Source organism: Eubalaena glacialis, chromosome 19 (genome assembly GCF_028564815.1).
Source record: "Eubalaena glacialis isolate mEubGla1 chromosome 19, mEubGla1.1.hap2.+ XY, whole genome shotgun sequence".
In the NCBI taxonomy this organism is placed as follows: Eukaryota; Metazoa; Chordata; class Mammalia; order Artiodactyla; family Balaenidae; genus Eubalaena; species Eubalaena glacialis.
In genome coordinates, this window is record NC_083734.1 from 21,543,722 (window position 1) to 21,561,899 (window position 18,178).

Below are 18,178 nucleotides of genomic sequence, written 5' to 3' on the forward strand. Positions count from 1 at the left end.
GTCTGAGAAAATCTTAATATAAGCCACTTGAAATAACACATTCACATCCAAAAGATTTCAACAAATTTATACATTTTATATTGAGCGCTAATCCCTGTACAGCTTACTCTTACTAGTTTGGATCCAGCTATTCCAATGTATTATGAACCAGTCAGCTGTCCGTGTCTTTTAAAACAAGTTTCAACTGAAACCTCAGAACAGTCACAGCAAAAGCCATGGAATAATGGAAGAATTAGACGTTTCCATGATAATTAAGACCAAGGACCTATGAGGAGCAGGAGAGAATATCCAAGGATAAAATTCAAGTTTTCTACCTAGGTTAGATAGTAACTGAAATGGGATCTTAGAATTCCCAACTTTTACTTGGTGTAGGAATAAAGAAGATACAAAAAAGCGGGGGGGAGGTGTCTGCCACCTTTTTTCCTAAATGGAAACCTTCACCAAAAGAGGTTAGAAGACTTCAAGGCAAGTTCTTTCTCCAAAATGAGTAAATGACATCAGTTCTAATTCTTACTGAGGTTACAAACCAACCATCAGGATATTATTAACTCATGTCTTAAGAGGGAAGTTGGGAGGTAGGGAGAGGTAAGGCCGCAGCAGAGAAAGCAAGTTTTAAGTAGGGAGACAGCCAGCTTCTGCCCTGAAGTTATTGCTAGGTTGTAACTGAGCTGCATACATGTAGACCTGTTTCACAGTGGAATTGAGGAGTAGCTGAATCCTTTGTTAAACTGGTAGGCACTGTAAACTATAGTATTTACTGTCCAGCAGAAAGGTGAAAGACGATGTCTTTATAGGGAAATTTCTTGATTCCCCCAGTTCCTACAAAGGCTGTAGCCCAGAATCAAATCACCTAGCACTTGGTATAATGTCAAGGTAAGCAGTCCAGTGTTCAGCTGACAACCACTTTAAAATTATTTCACTCCCCCAAAAGAGATTGATTCGTGGTTGACAGCATTAAACATGTCTGTACCAATAAACAGGTCCCCTTAGAGGTTTCCCACTGCTTTCAAAGTCAGGACTGGTTCTTCCAGTCTGAGAGATCTTGGCTGCATGGGGTGGGGGTGGGGGGACTGCCAGGGCCTTCGGGTGTTCAAGGGTTTGCATAGCTCGCCCAGTGGTGACGGCAGCACACACCGCTCTTCTGATAGTACACAGTACGTACGTTTGTGCTTGGCTAAGCTTCTCTGGCAAACTTAAGCTCTTCCAGTGGTGAAAAGACCCTAAGGGGGCTCGAGAACATCACCTGTTCGTTGCACGGCCCTTCCTAAAGGGCCTAGAGAATGCTTCCTCCTGACCTGCCCCTAAATCAGCAGGCTGAGAAAGGAAATGGGAGTAGGGAGTCCCCACCAACCTGGGGAACTAAGACTTCCAGCTGTCTGCTCAAGGACTGAATCCAGCCTCGTTCAGTACCTTCTGATACCTCTTAGGTGCTCTGTCTTACGTGCTCAGTCTCCGGGAGCTTCATGAGAAGTCTGGCTAGAGAAGTGTGAGGCTCTCTGCCTAAGTCTCTGTGCCTTCAGTGAGACCATGTTTAAAACCTCCATGGGAAAGAGGGACCTCATGCTCAGGGGAAAGTGGTTTAAGGCTGTCTGTTGGAGAAGGCAAAGCCAAGCAGAAAGCCACTGCTTCCACCCAACGCTTTCCCTTTTCTCATAAACTAAAATTAAGGATGGCACAAAGTCAGGCCCCAAGAGAAGAAGCAGAGATGATCCATGCACCATCTCGCGCACAGAGACTGGAATTTCCCAGCAGTTTGAAAGCCAGATGCTTTGTTGACTGCCAAGGTCAGGTCAGGAGACTGATAGCTTCCAATCCCAGCACTTAAGGAAGCAACTCTTAACGACTTCAAATTTTTTCAATAGCATTTGTGTTTCATTTCTCGCCACAAATGAGTTTACTGGGCCAAATTCTGTCCTAAGGAGGATCGCTATTGGTCTGGGAAGCTAACATCTTTTTGGTCTGAAGAAACACATGGATTTTAGGTAATGTAGCAAGAGATTTCAGCAAAGGTCGGTTAAAGCACAGAAAGCCAGAGGGACCAGAAATGAATCCAGATGTGCTGGGGAAGAAGAGAGCCATTTCTACCAGGACTTCCGATGGGTGGAACAGAGGCACGCAGCTCAGGGAGATGGGTGGGCTACAGGAGGAAGGGTGAAACTGTTTAGGTTCTCAGAGGAAGGGAAGAAGATACGGTCCAAATTCCAGAAAGTCCTCTCTTCATCAGTTACCATCATGACCCCAAGATCGCTGAAACAGGGACTTGCCTGTGCGATCTGTGCATGCCCAGAGGTGACACAGCATCTTGCTTGCCCTGGTCTTGGGAACACTGCAGATTTTCTTGTTAGGCTGCCCCTCTGCAAGCTGGCCAACTGTGGGCCCAGACACCTCGAGCTATGTCCCTGTAAGGCACTGAAGAAGCCGGTACAAGCCCTCAGGATCGGAAGACATGCACGGCTCGGATCACGTACTGCCGGCAGATGGGACACTCGTTCATGCGCTTGCCACACTTGGTACAGGTGACCATGTGGCCACACTCCAGCAGAACACAGTCGATGGGTGAGTCCATGCAGATCCGACACAGGTTCTCCTCCAGGCTGGATGGCACTGCTCCCCCTGGACACACACAGCAGAAAGGGGGTAGAGGGGAAAGTAAGAAGACTGTCTAAGTGTATGGGGTTGGGGGACAGGGGGAGAACAGGCACACTGGGAACAGCCCCCCCAAATACACATACTTCACTCAAACAGAACTCCAAGAAAACTTTTCCCCAGTAGTTAATTCCACTTGCTTGTTTAATCTGCACCTCTACAGGTCAGGCTATAGATTTGAAGGGTCAAGTACTTGTAGATCAAAGACGTCCCCAGAACATGAGAACTAAATAAGGCAAAGTCCTCAAAGCTTAAAAGAGATAATTTTCAGACAATTGAGGCTGTAATACAGCCAGTGAGTGGCACTTAGGGACTCAATATTCTCTGAGGCAGAACATGATGAAAAGATAAAACTGGTTCAGAAAAGTTTAGATATAAATGGAGCTGTAATGAATGGCTCACTAAGGATCATGAGGCTTATATGTAAACATATCCCCAATTTAATAAAGCCAAGGATCACGGGAGCCCCTGGGCCATGCCACAGACTACCCCCAGGCTTCCTCTGAGGAGACGTCATGCTGCAAAAACCCGGCAGAGATTATGGCTCCCTCTTCTCTGCTCCCCACACATGGCTTTATTCACACCCTCATGACTGCTCATCACATGCATGAGAATTTTTGAGTTTGCCTACTTGTCTCCCCACTACACTATGGGCCCCTAAATTCAACAAATGCAATCAATTTCTATAATAATGTACTAAACAACTGCTATGTGCTCTGAGGTCTGATATTCATCTTTGAATCCCTACAACCAGTCACATGGTAGGTGCTCTCTACATGTCTGACAAATGAACATCTCCCAAGGGAATGATAACAGCTCACATTATTGCAAGCTTACAGGTGCTAGCAGGGTCCTAAACGCTTTGCATGTTTTAACTCGTTGGATCCTCACAAAAACTATGAAGTAGGTACTCTTGTTACTCATTTTATAGATGAGGCAACTGAGACCAAAGGGTTAAGTGGCTCGCCCAAGGATTCAAATCCAGGCAGGCGGGCTTCTGGGCAAGGGGCCTGAAGGCAGGGACTGCCAAGATAGTATTAACTGCTCAGTGCACAGTTCTCGACAAGGCTAACTGGCTTGTGCAAGTGGTAAGATACAGTGGGCAGGACCAGCATCCTAGGCTAGCTGCAGGAACAGAAAAACCTTCACTTCCCCAAAGCCAACCATCCCCAGCATGTTTTAAATGGTAGCCTGAACCAGGTAGCCATAAACAGGCAACTGGCCTCGTACCAGCCACCTCTACGGTTCCACAGGGAATTCTCTCACACTCCATTGCTTCTGCACTTTCTTTTCCTGTTCCCTAGACTATTCAAAAAGTCAAGAAACACTTGAGGAGGGCTGGCTGTAAGAGGCAGTGAAACCTATTTACCTCTTTGCGGAGCTGTTGGCCCTAACAGGGAAGGTTTGGAAACAACTGAACTATATAAATACCTAAGATGAGCTGGAGTAATTTATGGAATTTCATTACTGATTGCTTCTATCAGGATTAACAAATTCATCAACTCAGTTGCCAGCATTCTTCCAGGGAATCAGAAAAAGAAAGACACCAAGTGGATTGGCCCGATCTTGGTATCAGATGAGGGAGTGGGTCTAGAACTCCAAATGATTTGGGGGAGTTCAACTCTTGAGAATTTATCAGCCAGAAGACTGTGCCCCATTCTGAGCTATATGATTGTGACCTCTTCCCCAAGAAAGGATGTTCTCAGAAGTGTAGGGGCCTGCAAAGCACTTTAAAACTTTTTCAGAAGGCTCTCCAAATTTGTTATTTAGTAAAACAGCCATGTAGCCTTTAGGCTTTCAAGAAGGTCTAGCATGTTTTAGAATGATTTGGATCTGCAGTCAAGATTCCTGCAGTGTGTTCTGGAGGTGCCCAAAGGCCCAGTGGTGGTCTTTAACAAACGGGTGAGTTTGTGGCAGCTGAGCGCCACAATGAGCACCATACGTAACACCTTTCCCGATCTATCCCCAGAGCAGTTCTAACCACTACCCAGCCCTGTACAAACAAGGCTCTCAGGTCACCACCCTTTTCTTTCTTTTTTTTTTTTTTTTGGGCCACACCGTGAGGCATGTGGGATCTTCGTTCCCCGACCCAGGGTCAAACCTGCGCCCCCTGCAGTGGAAGCGCAGAGTCCTAACCACTGGACCACCAGGGAAGTCCCCACCACCCTTTCTTTTTAGTTGGTACCAGAAGCTGATAAACATCCCAAGTGATTTCCCTGAAGGTGTACACAGAAACCCTCCCCACTCAGACCAAGAGGAAGTGAAAACTATAGGGGAGGGAGTGCCTTAGCCCCAGGAGTGTGGGAAATGCACCGGATGTGCCACATGCCACCACTTGCTTTGCTGAATATTTTACAAATGCTGGCTTCTGAGCTCTGACAACCCAGAGGCGTGCAGATCAGGCTGCCCCTAGGTGTCCTGCCACTCTTGTCCCTTCACGGGGACGGGGATGAGAATTTCTAGAGATGCTGAGAAGCCTTGGTTCCCAGTGAATTCCCCCACATCCTCTATGGACGCTGACATGCTCAGAATTCTTAGACTGTTAACAGGAATCAGGGCTGAAGGAGGGGAAGGACAGAAGAGCTAAGAGCCTAAGCCTGTTCCCAAACAGGAACAACTACATACCGTTCTGGTCTTCAGCACCACACACTGGAAAGGAAAGAGAAAGAAGGCGTCTGAATATGTGACAGCACGAGGAAAGTCTCCAGCCACCCTGCCTTCACTTCCGAACTCTGACTGCTCGCCTGCTGGGAACCAGGCCGGCCAAGAGCCCAGACAGAACACCCGCCCTCCTCACTCCCCCTACGTGCGGAGGACTCACACACAGCTCCTGCCGGGGTGTCTGGTCTAGTCTTAGAAAGAAAGATTCCACTGCTTTGCCATGAACAAAACTGCCAAGCAGGAAGGCTACTGCATAAGCACAAGGTCCTTTTCTGTTGCTTCTGAAGCCAGCACTAAAGTCAAGAAAGGAGGGACAGTCTGCTCCAGTCGGCCAGGGAGTCGGGATGCGGCCCCCCGGCAGAGCCATCTCCTAGTCCCAGGTCCTCGCCACTCTAGGGAGGTTCTGGGGACGATCCCAAAGGGGAGAGTCTGTGATCAGGTGACCAGTCAGATGTCCCCTAACTCTTATGAATCTGAGCTTCTGGGAGAGGAGAGACCCAAATCCGACTTCAACCACTGTGAGCAGGCAAGGAGTCAGAACGACCTGCAGGACCAAATCAGCTGGGGAGGGGGCGTTGGGGGGCGGGGGGCGGGGGTAGGTTCTGGGTGAAGTCACTTCAGGAAATGCAGAGTTCCACACGGCTCAACTCCTCTCTCTTCTGCAGGACTTCTCTGCCTTTACTGTTCCATTATTCATCCACCAGGAATCAGCAGCAGGGACATAAAGTTTCTTTCTTTTTTTTTTTTTTTTTCCAAACTCATCTGAGCACAGACCTTGATATTTTACTGGGCATCGCTGAAAATGATACCATGCTTTGGGAAATGAACAGCCCAAGTGCAGGCAGGACACAGTGTTCTTGCACCGTGTGTGCAAAGAAGGAGTACTGGTAGAGGCAGTAGTCAGTATGGCAGGGGCGACATGTGGGGGGAAAGGCCATGGACTTGGACCAGGAAATCCTCAGTTCAAATCTGGGCTCTACAATAAAAGGAAGACACTAATAACGCTTATTTCACAGGATGCCCTGAAGATTAAATACATGTACATGACGCCTAACCCCATCCCAGCCCTCAACTCCAAAGGACAGCTATTATTAGAGGCTGCAGATGTGTAAGGTGACTCCTTCCTGGGCTAAAAGCAGGGAAATTTAGTCAGGTCGATGTCGACTCTCAAGCGAGACAGCAAGCGCTCCGGAACTCCATGCAGCTGTCACCCAGGCGGCCCCTCACCCAGGTGCTGGAGTCCCTTCTGATCCTTGTACAGCCGCGTCACCCTCTCCATCAGCTCCCACTTCTCGCAGCAGCCCTTGTAGTTGACGAAGTTGCGAGCCAGGATCTCTTTGAGCTGCCGCACGGTTAGACCTTCAATGTCCTCCAGGTCGGTCAGGTCAGACAGAGAGGCCCTCCGGCCCGGGACGAAGCTGTCCTCTGAGTCAACAGACTGCAAAGGCAAAGATGAGATCGGTGGGCTCACCTCCCCCAACCCGGGCCCTCCCTCCCAGGACCCCAGAGCACTCATCACCCCATGCTTTGGGCGACTGGCCTCAAGAGGAGTAGGCACAGGAGCAGTAGCTGGCATGGTGCCCTGCATCGCAAGAGAGACCACGGTCTCTTCCTGACCCGAGCCCGGAGCTCAGGCGCAGCGGCCTGACCCGCCCAGCAGCACGACCCGGTAGAAGGAGCAGCAGTCTGAAGCAGGTGGCCCTGGCTTTGAATCCTGATTCCTCCGCTGATTAGTACTGAATAGTATCAGGCAAGTGGCTCACCTCTCGGAGCCCAACTGCCCCTCCATGAAGAAGAGGCAGCAGTCCTGCCCCACAGGGTTGCTGTGACGACTAAACGCGGCAACACCAGAAACTACCGAGAATGGTGTCGGTCCTTCTCCCCTGGAGACAGTTCTGCTTTCCCACGAAGGAGCCCACCTCCCGGGCGAGCATCCTCTCTACGCACCCGCGACAATAGCTCCACGGCCCCGATGGCTGTGCCCTGGGCACTGGGCCCGCCACGGGTGAGGTCTGAACTCCCTCCCATCTTTCCTCTTGATTATCTGACTTCCTTACCCTAACAATGGCTACTGTGTGCTAGAAGCAGAAGAAAAGAACAAGATTTGCACAGTGGCACCAGGAGCCTGCCCTCTGGCAGCTCTTAGAAAGTCAAGAGACTGGGAACTAATGGGCCATGTGGCTCCCCAGTCTCCACTGTGACTCACAACTCCACACGAACACACTGACAGCCACAAAGGTTAATCTGGAATGCTAACACTAAACTCCACCCCTGAAAACAGAATTTCAGAAGGACTATCATCACACACTGATTCTCCTCTCTCCACTTTGAGTCTGCCAAGAGGTTCCTAATAACAGCCTAAGAACGCCAGTGAAAGAGCAAAGGCAAAGGCACAGACAGACCCAAGCAGGGGCCCCACCTGGGTCTCATCCTCAGCAGGTGCTCTGGCTGTGCTCTCCAGGTAGACGGGTTCCTCTTGGTCCTGAGACACATGGCCATTGGCCTGTGGGAAGAGAAAGGTGCCATCACATCCACAGAGATGTCCCAGGGATAGCATGGGCCTCTTGCCAGCTCACACCATATCCAGAACGCATTCCCATCTCCCCCAGAGATCTGGAGTCTCGCATAACAGCATTACAAAGCCTGCTCTTCAACACTGACTTTGTCAGGCAGGGAAGCAACAGAAATAGATTTCAACTCTAGAACAAGATGCATTAATTCTGCCCACCACCAGGACGGCAGTAACCGCCACTCACCATCAATTTAGTCTCAGCTTGAACACTCCGAGTCAAAGGAGGATCACACGTCCACTCCTGTGCTGGACTGCTGTCAAGTTTTTTCCTGATACTGACCCCAAACTACCCTCCCGACAGCTTCTGCCCACCGTCCCTGGTTCTGCCCCCAGACCAATGCCAACTATTTTCTTCCCAGCTGTTCATATCATATCTTCCCTTCCTCCACACAAAATCTCCCCCACTTCCTCATCTGGCCCGGATGAGACAAAGTTTCCAGACCCTCACCACCCTACCCCTCTCTTCTGGCTAGTTGCTGCTCCCACATTCTAGAAATATGCTCCAACCAGCAGGGCACACTATTACTGACAGCTGTCTTGAAACCTGGTCAGAAATTATTATTAGCCTGAGACTATATAAGACAAACGCCTGTGCTTAAGAAGTTTCATTCTGCTTAGAATTCTAACTTCTCAAAAGGTCCCTCCTAGATACTCCTTCAGGTTTTGCCACAGAGTAGTCAGAACTGTGAGCCTCCTAATCCCATCACCATTGAAGCCACAAATCCCTTAACTAGATCCTCTTCACCCACTGCTCCCAACAGGCAAAGGGCCTGGTGTGAGCCCAGAGCAAAGAGGTGTCTGAGCTCACAGGCCTTTTCCACTGGTCTCAGTAAAGGGACAACCTGGGAAACAAGTCACTCACTGCCTCTAGCCGCTCATCTCAGATTAGGATGCATAATACGGAGCTAATTAAGAACAGGCAAGCAACTACAGTGGCAATGAAGAGTAGAAATAACCACCACCACCAAAAATGCCAAGTGACGATACGCTCCCACATATAGCACACATGTACGGAGATGCATCCAAAACAATGTCTAGCTTTCTCTTAGATTTACGTCGGTGTGGTACACACTGGCCTCCTGGTGTCACCTTGGAGTTACAAAAAGTCTTTCAGAGCCTAACCTCGTCCTAAGTAGACAGCTTCTTGTATGTCCTTTCTTTTCCAGGAAAGAGAAACTAGATCTCATGCTGCAAAGTATGCTCCTGTCTTTTCAGTTTGCCCACTGGCTAAACCAAAATCTACAATGAATATGTGTCCACAGTTGTGCTTATTCCACACACTTCCTTCACCAGCAACTACTGCCAGGACATTAAAGGTACAGGAAAGGGCCCTGGTAGGGCGAGTGGTACAAGCAGATTTGCATCCTGGGTGCAGCTCGCTGTAGAATCGTCGGGCAGCCGCGCACAAGTTACTTCGCTTCCCCTGTTTTTCTGGATGACAAAACGCAGACCTCACCAGAACAGGGGATGTGAGCTGACCTGAAGGCCCTCTGAAAACATCAGAGAAGTACCCAATGAGATCCGGTACACAGTGTCACCTGTGGGTGCAGTCTGGAAACTTCTGATTAATGAAAGGAAGCTTAAAACCGACTCCTTTCATTGGAAAAGCCACCTGAAGGTTCTTGAGGGGAAAAAAAAAATCCCTCAAGGCACTCTCCTGGCTCCCCATAAACAGAGAGAAAGCACTTAACCAAGCAGAGGGAGGAAGTCAAAGCAGGAGCCCAAACCTGTCCAGCAGACAGAGCCAGAGCTGAGGGAAGAGTTAAACTCCAGAGCGCGCTGGGGAGAAAGCAGGCTCAAGCCAACAAGGGAGCTGCTGAGTTTCCTGAAGGTAAAGCATGCTATCACAGTGGCCTTTATGCCTCAGTGCTCGTCAGAGCTGAATCAGGGGGCCCCATCCTGGCAAAGGAGGTGATCATAAACAAGAGGCAGCAGCCATCCACATCCTGTGTGGGAACTGACAACACTGGCACGTGCCTGCTCTAGGCGGCTCAAAGCCCTTTAGACGTGAGATCACGCTAGGCAGTCCTCCCAACATCCTGGCAAGAGCAAAAGTGGTCCGGATTACTAACCCCATTTCATTGTTATAGGCTCAAACCTCACCCAAACTGACCCAAGAGTCAGTGACAAACCGGATGTGGAAACCGGATTTCTTAGGTCCTAATCCTCCCACTATTGCCCAAGCCATGTAAGTAAAAGGCTCACTAAGGCACTTAACGTGTATCTATGGGACACCACCATGCCTTACACAACGGTCCACCCGCGTCACTCTAATCCAATAGTTGGTTTCTGCGTCTACCTTCCCCCTTGGAGGGGCTTTCTCAGTACAGAAGCAATGTGTTACTCATTACTGTACTTTCCACGCCTGGTTCATATTTCAGTCGATGTGCTGCTCTGAGCTTACCATTCCCAGGCCCCACTAGGATGCTGGTAAGGCTGCTTACTGTTCAATAGCCCACCAACCACTGCCCCGCCCAGACAGAGGCTGGCAAGAGAAGCAGCGCCCTTGTCTTAGTCACAGTGTTTCCCCACTCTCCCTTCCCTCTACACGTTCCTTTTCTTCCTTTGTGCCCTGTGACGGTCACCGAGGAACGGAGTTCCCCATCCGGCCAAGGAAGACCACAACAAAGGTGAGGAAGTAGGAGGGCAATTTGAACAGAACTATATGCAAAGACTACCAGTGAGTTTTCTCAAAATATTTCTGGAAAAATGCATTTTTTAAAACTCTCTAACTGGGATATGTACGTATTAAAAACAAACAAAAAACACAAACACCCAGTAGCGCGCATCAATATCCCTGAAAAAAGCCAACACGTGAGTCTGATGTCCAGAAAACATCATCCCTCATCAGTAAGCAGAAAGGCGTCACATAATCCAGACACTTAACCTTGCCCCGCTCCCACGGTGCAGGCGGGAGAGGAAAGCGAGCCCTCCACCTGGCAGAGACGGTGTGGCTGCCAACGGGCCGTACCTGCTGCCGGTCCCGAGCCTGGGCTGGGGCTGAGGAAGGGAGGCCGGGTGAGGTGGGAGGTACTGTGCTGGTATGAGGCTGGGTCAGGAAGGCCTGCTGCTCGGGGGAGTCCGGGGACAGGCTGGGGGCGCGAGTCCTGCCCTCCTGGGAGATTACAGGCTGCTGGCCAAGCACCAAGAACACCAGCTCCTCTTTCTCCCGGCACGTTTCGGTAGAGATGTCATGCAGGCTGAGATAGTCCCTCAGGTCCTTCACCTTCATCTTCATGAGCTCCTCCCGCTGAAAGGCTGTAGCTCGGAAGCGCTGGCAGAGAAGGCAGAGGCGGGGCCCGCTTCCCACTTGGCTCGAACAGGCCACGCAGAAATTCTTCTTACAGTCCAAGCAGGTCTGCTGCTTAGAGCAAGAGGCAGAGGAAACCACGTCAGACAGCGAGAACAAGACAGTACGATGGGAGCTGGGCGAGCCCTCCCCCATCACTCTTACTTTTACTGAGCTCCTCCTCTCCCTGCGGGTGCAGGCTACCTTGCAGATTTCAGGTAAAGCCACTCGGAGGTGGCGCAGCCCCTGTGGGCATCACGTATCCAGATACAGGACACTACGTGGAGTGTTCCGTCGGAGGCTTACTTTATTCACTTTACTGATAGAGAAATGGAGGCTATTAATTAAGGCTACCAGCTTCAGGATAAAAAAGCCCCGGATTTTTATTGTCTCCCTCCTCCATTTCTTGTGGCGTCACCTTGGGGGTGTAACTTAGCCTCTCTGGCCCTCAGTTTCCTCAACTGTAAAGCAAGGCGATAACAGCAACTGCCTCATAGGATTGTTGTAAAGTTAAGAGATAATGCATTTAGTATATCTGACACATGAGTCTTCAATAAGTGTTCAGTGTTTTAATTATTCTTGCTAGGAAATACAAGCCAATGATAAGAGTCAAGATTCAAATCCTGAACTATGATTCTTTCTACTTTATTGCTGAGATAAGAAAGCAAATGCATAAAGGTTATGGTGGTGACTGTTGTTACTACTAATGTTATTAATTAAATTATTGAGGGGCCACTATATGCTAGAGCTAGACTTGGTTTGTCATTTATTTCTCAAAGCAACCCCGCAAAGTAGGTATTCGCGTACCTCCCTGTTTTACAGACCAAGTATCTGAGGCCTAGAGAGATTTAAGTCCCATCCCAAAGGGCAGGCAGTAAAGAGTGGAGCTGGGATTCACACTCGAGGTCTGTCTGAGTTTCGTGCCCACAGTCATGCTCACGTTGCCTAACTCAGCCCCAGGCGAGCCTACAGCTGGGCTGAGTCAAGGGCCTGGCTCTCCATCTCCCAACTGCCAACCCAGCGCCCCGTCTGCAGAGGCTAGGGCCCAGCCCCCCCCCACCCCCACCCCAGGAAGGCCCACTCAGAGTGCTGGGAACGCAGTGGTGCCTGAGAGCCTACCCAGGACAAATATTTAGTCAGCTACAGGAGGCCCTCTGGACGTGATTAGGGAGCTCTGGTCTGTGAAAGTACAGGGTGTCTCAGACGGGCGACAAGAGCGCCTGGCAGGCAAGCTGGTACCACCAGGCAGCAGCTCCTCCCAGGATCGCAGAGAACACGACTCGTGAAGGCTTGCTCAGCTCACAGGAAGCAAATCCTCGGCCTCTCGCCCCGCAGGCTGACCGAGCACGGAGACATCTGACCGAGGCCTGTTCCAGCCACCAGCAGGCCACACGCCACCAGAGGGGTAATCCCTGGGCCCACGGGGCTGGTCCCGGAGGGCGCCCTCACCTATCCTTTAGAGAAATTAAAAACTTTTCATCCTGTGGTGACTTAAGTATTAACCTAAAGATTTCCGCTCCCTCTTTTCTAAGTGTAGAAAGCTATTCAAGCTAACAAGAATGCCCAGGAGAGGGACTTCCCTGGTGGCGCAGTGATTAAGAATCCGCCTGCCGGGGCTTCCCTGATGGCGCAGTGGTTGAGAACCTGCCTGCCAATGCAGGGGACACGGGTTCGAGCCCTGGTCTGGGAAGATCCCACATGCCGCGGAGCGACTAGGCCCGTGAGCCACAATTGCTGAGCCTGCGCGTCTGGAGCCTGTGCTCCGCAACAAGAGAGGCCGCGATAGTGAGAGGCCCGCGCACCGCGATGAAGAGTGGCCCCCGCTTACCACAACTAGAGAAACCCCTCGCACAGAAACGAAGACCCAGCACAGCCATAAATAAATAAATAAATAAAAATTAAAATAAAATAAAATAAAATAAAAATAATCTTTATTAAAAAAAAAAAAAAAAAGAATCCGCCTGCCAATGCAGGAGACACAGGTTCGAGCCCTGCTCCGGGAAGATCCCACATGCTGCGGAACAACTAAGCCTGTGCGCCACAACTACTGAGCCTGTGCTCTAGAGCCTGCGAGCCACAACTACTGAGGTTGCGTGCCACAGCTACTGAAGCCCGCATGCCTAGATCCCGTGCTCCGCAACAAGAGAAGCCACTGCAATGAGAAGCCCGTGCACCACAACGAAGAGTAGCCCCCGCTCGCTGCAACTAGAGAAAGCACAGCAACAAAGACCCAACACAGCCAAAAATTAATTAATTAATTAATTAATTAATTAAAAAAAAAAAAAAGAATGCCCAGGAGATTGAGATTCCCAGAGTCGAAATCACAGATACTCTTGTGTGGCACTGATAAAAGTCTGCATAGCTGACGTCGTTATAGTTAGTTTTCTCTAAGTGTCATTCGTGCAGTAAAGGAAAACAAGCATAATGTTTACCATCGTTTTGACTAGTGATACTTAGAAGCTGGGGAAGGACACGCATCAGGCTCCCTTATTCTCTACACAGTTATAACCAGACAATAAAACGTTCAGCGACTGACTGGAAAGGACGCATGGCTGCACTCGCTTCATAAGGGTTCTGGGACCAGCAGCCACTCAGGTGGAAACTGGATGTTTCCGGGTATGGGGGGTTCAGTCATATCTAAAGCTTTTCTGTTGGGCAATGAGATGTGCTTAGGATGACAGTGAAATGACGAGGCTTCCGTGTAATAAAGCTGTAGGTCCTGACGTGGAACATTACTTAAGTCAATGCAGTTTGATAAGACCTAGCTTGACACAATTAAAAAGCCCCGAGTTGCTCAATCAGCCAGATCTAAACAACTCTCTTCTTCAAAGGTGTGCAGCGTATTGGATGCAAGATCAGAATGCAAAGGCAGCAACCAACCCAGCTTCTCCGTACCCCCGGCTCGCCAGGGACTCTCAAGTCCCGGCATCGGCATCTGAAACACACCCCACAGGAAAGAGTAAGACAGCGCTCTCTTGAGGCTAAAACCCCAGTTTGCAGAGGCAGGAGAGAACAAAGGAGAAGGAAAAAGCAGCTGTCAACAAATGTGGGCAGAACAAGCAAGGGAAACACATACGTATACATTCTAGCAAATGGTGCAAACTGACTCACGAGGTCGCATGAAAGGTGACCTAGGGGAGCTGACGAGCCTGCACAAATGCCAGGAACACAGGCAAACACCAGCATCGGGAGGCTGGCAGCGGCACCCGCCTTTGCCAATCCACCCTTCCTTGTTCTACCCTCTCCCCAGCCGTGTTCCCTGGCACAGGGCGGGCCCACTTTCTCAGCCCACCAGCCCCTCCTCCTAGCCATCCTGCCCATAAGCATCCCCTCCTGCAGCCCACCGGGAGGAAAGGGGCAGCCCGAGGCGTGACACACTAGGATTAAGTCCTAGCTGGTCACGTCCCAGCTAAGGGAACTTGTGCAAAACAGATAACTTCCCAGAGCATCAGATTCTCACCTGTAAAGTCGGAAGCTCAGCCTACCTCGAAGGACTACTCAAGTACTACATGAGCTAAGGCACAGCAAACCTCAGCAGGCGGTGGGCGCGCAACGCACTTAACAGTAACATCGTCACCTCCTTTTCCCTTTCCCCCGTGCCTCATCTCCGAGCGCGGGCCAGTACCTAGGAGCCACCCCCTTTCTACTCTGAGACTTGAGTATCTCTTCCACGTTTCCAAGTACAACCTCCCTGCCAGGCCACCTCCCCCGCCTCCTCCTCAACCTGGGCAGCTCAAGAGGCTGGGCGCCAAACTCCTCCAAAATTGTCAGGGCTGCTGCTAGACCATATGTAGGTGTTACCAATACAGATGGGATACGAGGCTTGTGGCAAATCCCAGCCTGCCATTTCTCTCTGACACTGGAAACTCTGGGAAGGCGGGGCTCCATCTTTCTTACTACGTCCTCTCTACAAAGTCCTTAGTGCTCTCTGGACTTTGTACCCAATGAGCAGTTGGAAAATACTGACATGAAATTACATGAAATTACAAGTGCAAAATTCCCTACTAAGGAGGGATGACTTTCTTCACCTCTGCCTGCCTAGCCCACGCAATGTCTGACACACAGTAGATACTGAATAATGTATTTTCCACTGAACCACTGAATAGGAAAAAAATTCCTTATTTTAATCACTGTCAGGCTCCTAGGCACCCAGACCGATTCTCTGCCTTCTTTAGTTTGACCTCCTCCTCCTCCTCCGTTTCATCTGTCTTCATCAGCTGCGTGCCCTTGTATCTTAGTAGCTAAAGTACCTGTTGTATGAGTCTCAAATTTTTCATCTGTAAAATGGGTTAACAGCCACTTCTTCACAAGGTCTGGCACAAAGAGTTGCTCACTAAATGGAAGCTACCTCGATCAATCTCGGCCTCCACCCTACACCAGGCTCTGGGAACTTCCCGCCAGGTGTGCAGGAGCTTCCTAAGTGCTACTCCTATGGCTCCATCAAATTACCCTCCTCATGAAGCCACGTCTGCTCCCTGAAATGGGATCGATCAGGTTGTTGCCTTGTTCAAAATCTTTCTGATGCTTCCTTGTTGTCTGGTGGCGATAGGCTCCTTACCATGGCAGTCATGGCCCTTTACCACCTGATCCTAACCTTGCTGCCCTAACTTCCCTGGTACCCTGCACTCTGGCCAAACAGGCCACTCACAGTTCCCAAGTCCACCTTGAACTTGCTCCACATCTGGTGCTTTTACCTCAGCCACTGCTTTGCAAATCAACAAACTTTCCTTCATCCAGCTAGAATTATCAATTTACCAACAATGCCTGATGCCCTAGAACTTAACTTACGCAATTGACTATTATTAGTTCTTTGTAAAGGTGGGCCTCCTCGACCAGACAGTAAGCTCCCTAAGGCAAAGACCTATGTCTTAGTATTCTCTCCACAAAACTGTAACCTCCAGCTACTAGCATGCTGCTGGGACAGAACCGGGCCCTCAGTGAAAATCTTCAGCATGGAAATGTCAGCCATAAAGTGATGAAAATAGAAACTCTCTGGTCTACTTCCTCTTTTTCAAACTGCTCTCAACTCAGCAGTCCATTCGTTCATTCATTCATTTATTTTTAAAATATTATTGCCTACCTACCACGTGTCAGTCACTGTTCTAGACACTGGGGAAAAGTGAACAAAACTGACAAAATCCCTTATCCTATGTATCATCTGAGAAGACAGGCAATCCACAAACACATGTATGTTGGGTGGTGATAACCACTATAAAGACAATAAAGCATCTTCCCACCCTGACCCAACCATCATTCTCCTTTCTCTGGGGGCGGTTTCCTTGTTCATTCATGTTCTCTCTTCAGGCTGAACAATGTCAAGAACTCGCTCGATCCCCTGGCTCTCTCAAGTTTCCAATGTGCTCGACATGCTTATCCTGAGCCTGGATCACCACCATCGTCCTCTCTGTGCTTTCTCTCCATTTCCACTCCAGAGGATAACTGACTTTTTTAAAAAAAAAGGGGGGGTGGGGGGGTGGTTTCCAACAAACCTATTGCAAATTCATGCTGCTTCCTTTATTTGTTTGTTTATTTTTTAATTAATTTTTTTGGGGGGGCCACTCCGCACGGCTTGCAGGATCTTAGTTCCCTGACCAGGGATTGAACCCACGCCCTCAGCAGTGAAAGCGACGAGTCCTAACCACTGGACCGCCAGGGAATTCCCCATGCTGCCTCATTTAAATGAGGGTTTTCCCTATTCCTTTCTTGCCAATTACTCTGCCACTTCAGCTGGTTGTTCCTAGCATTTCTCACAATGTAACAATGAAAACAGCACGAGCTTTGACGTCCAACAGACTCTTGACGTACTTGAGGAGTCCTTGAAACTACTACCTTAGATAAAGGGAACAATTTCTTCATCTGTAAAATGGGAACAAATGATAGTAGTACACACATCATAGGCTGTTGTAAGGTTTCAGTGAGACAACACATATGAAATACCAGGCTCAGTGCCAGGCACATGACCAGGACCCGACAGCCCTCCTTCCATCTCATCTCAGACCCTAACTCCACCCCACCGTCTCCACCACCGACAGCACTGAGGCCACGTGGCCCCGAGTTCCTCCTACTCGCCACTTCAGTCTCCATCATGGACTAAACCTTTCAGCCTACGTATAAAAGGAGAGGTACCCCTGCCCACCAAGCCACAGCCCCCTGGCCTGCAGGAGCCTCTCTGGTTGAGCTCTCAGTGACTGGGGCAGCCAAGCAAACCACAACAAAGCTTGGCTACGTGCCCACCTTCCCCGCACTGCAGTGAGGTGTAGGCAAAATACAACCTACAAGGCAAAATGCCAATCCTCCGTCGTCTTACAGTTACAAAGGGGTGGCTGGTCAACATTTTGAGCTGCAGAAATTCTGACATGCTGACTGTCTTCTGGGAGAAAGCCTGAGAGTCAAAGACCTATGTTTGAATCCTGGCTCTGCCATTTAATAACCAGGTGATCTTGGGGCGCTACTTAAGTAGAGGGGAAAGAATGAGTATTTTAATGTCTCCAGTGCTGTCAGGAACTTGACAGTTTCCTTTTTACCTGTTAAACTTTAAGCCTTAGTTTCTCATATGTAAAGTGGGAGTGTAGGGACCCTAAAACCTACATCATAGAGTTACTGTGAGGATTAAATGAAACAAAAACTCTATAAATTGCTTAAAATAGTCCCTGGCATACAGCAGGTGGTTTAGAAAGTATTTTTTTCCTCTCAAATTTCTCATTATCATCATTTTAACGTCACATTCTAGGCTGCAAACCTCTCATTCTGCGGAAGAAGACAGATGCAGCAGTTCTCTTCTCCGGGTCAGGGCTCACCTTCGGCCCCAGGCGTGCTTACCACAGACAGAGGGATGGCCCACACCCGTACACCATGGCCCAGCCAGTGATTTTATCTCCTGCTCACTAATCTGGAAAACACGGCTACCATGCATTTCAAATGAAATGGCAACAGTAAATAAGCTCCATTCTTCATCTTGTTAGGGTCCTGATGTACCTGAGATGTCCTTGACACTGTTTTCAATAAAAAGA

General features: G+C 49.5%; 1 protein-coding gene across 11 annotated transcripts in view; it reads right to left on the reverse strand.

Annotated features, from left to right (window-relative positions):
* Window positions 1-55: 55 nt before the first annotated feature.
* Window positions 56-18,178, reverse strand: part of RFFL (ring finger and FYVE like domain containing E3 ubiquitin protein ligase) — a 68,654-nt gene continuing 50,531 nt past the window's right edge. For 4 of the 11 annotated variants that reach the window (XM_061176334.1, XM_061176331.1, XM_061176325.1 and 1 more), the window contains 4 exons: window positions 10,851-11,243; window positions 7,727-7,810; window positions 6,535-6,745; window positions 5,471-6,283 (listed from right to left, as the gene is read on the reverse strand). In XM_061176334.1, coding sequence (XP_061032317.1) covers window positions 6,066-6,283; window positions 6,535-6,745; window positions 7,727-7,810; window positions 10,851-11,243 — 906 coding nt within the window. In that variant the 3' untranslated portion in view covers window positions 5,471-6,065. Of the gene's footprint in view, window positions 2,614-5,271; window positions 5,296-5,468; window positions 6,284-6,534; window positions 6,746-7,726; window positions 7,811-10,850; window positions 11,244-18,178 lie in introns of those variants that run through there. The other 7 variants (XM_061176335.1, XM_061176328.1, XM_061176327.1 and 4 more) reach the window with 6 other exon arrangements.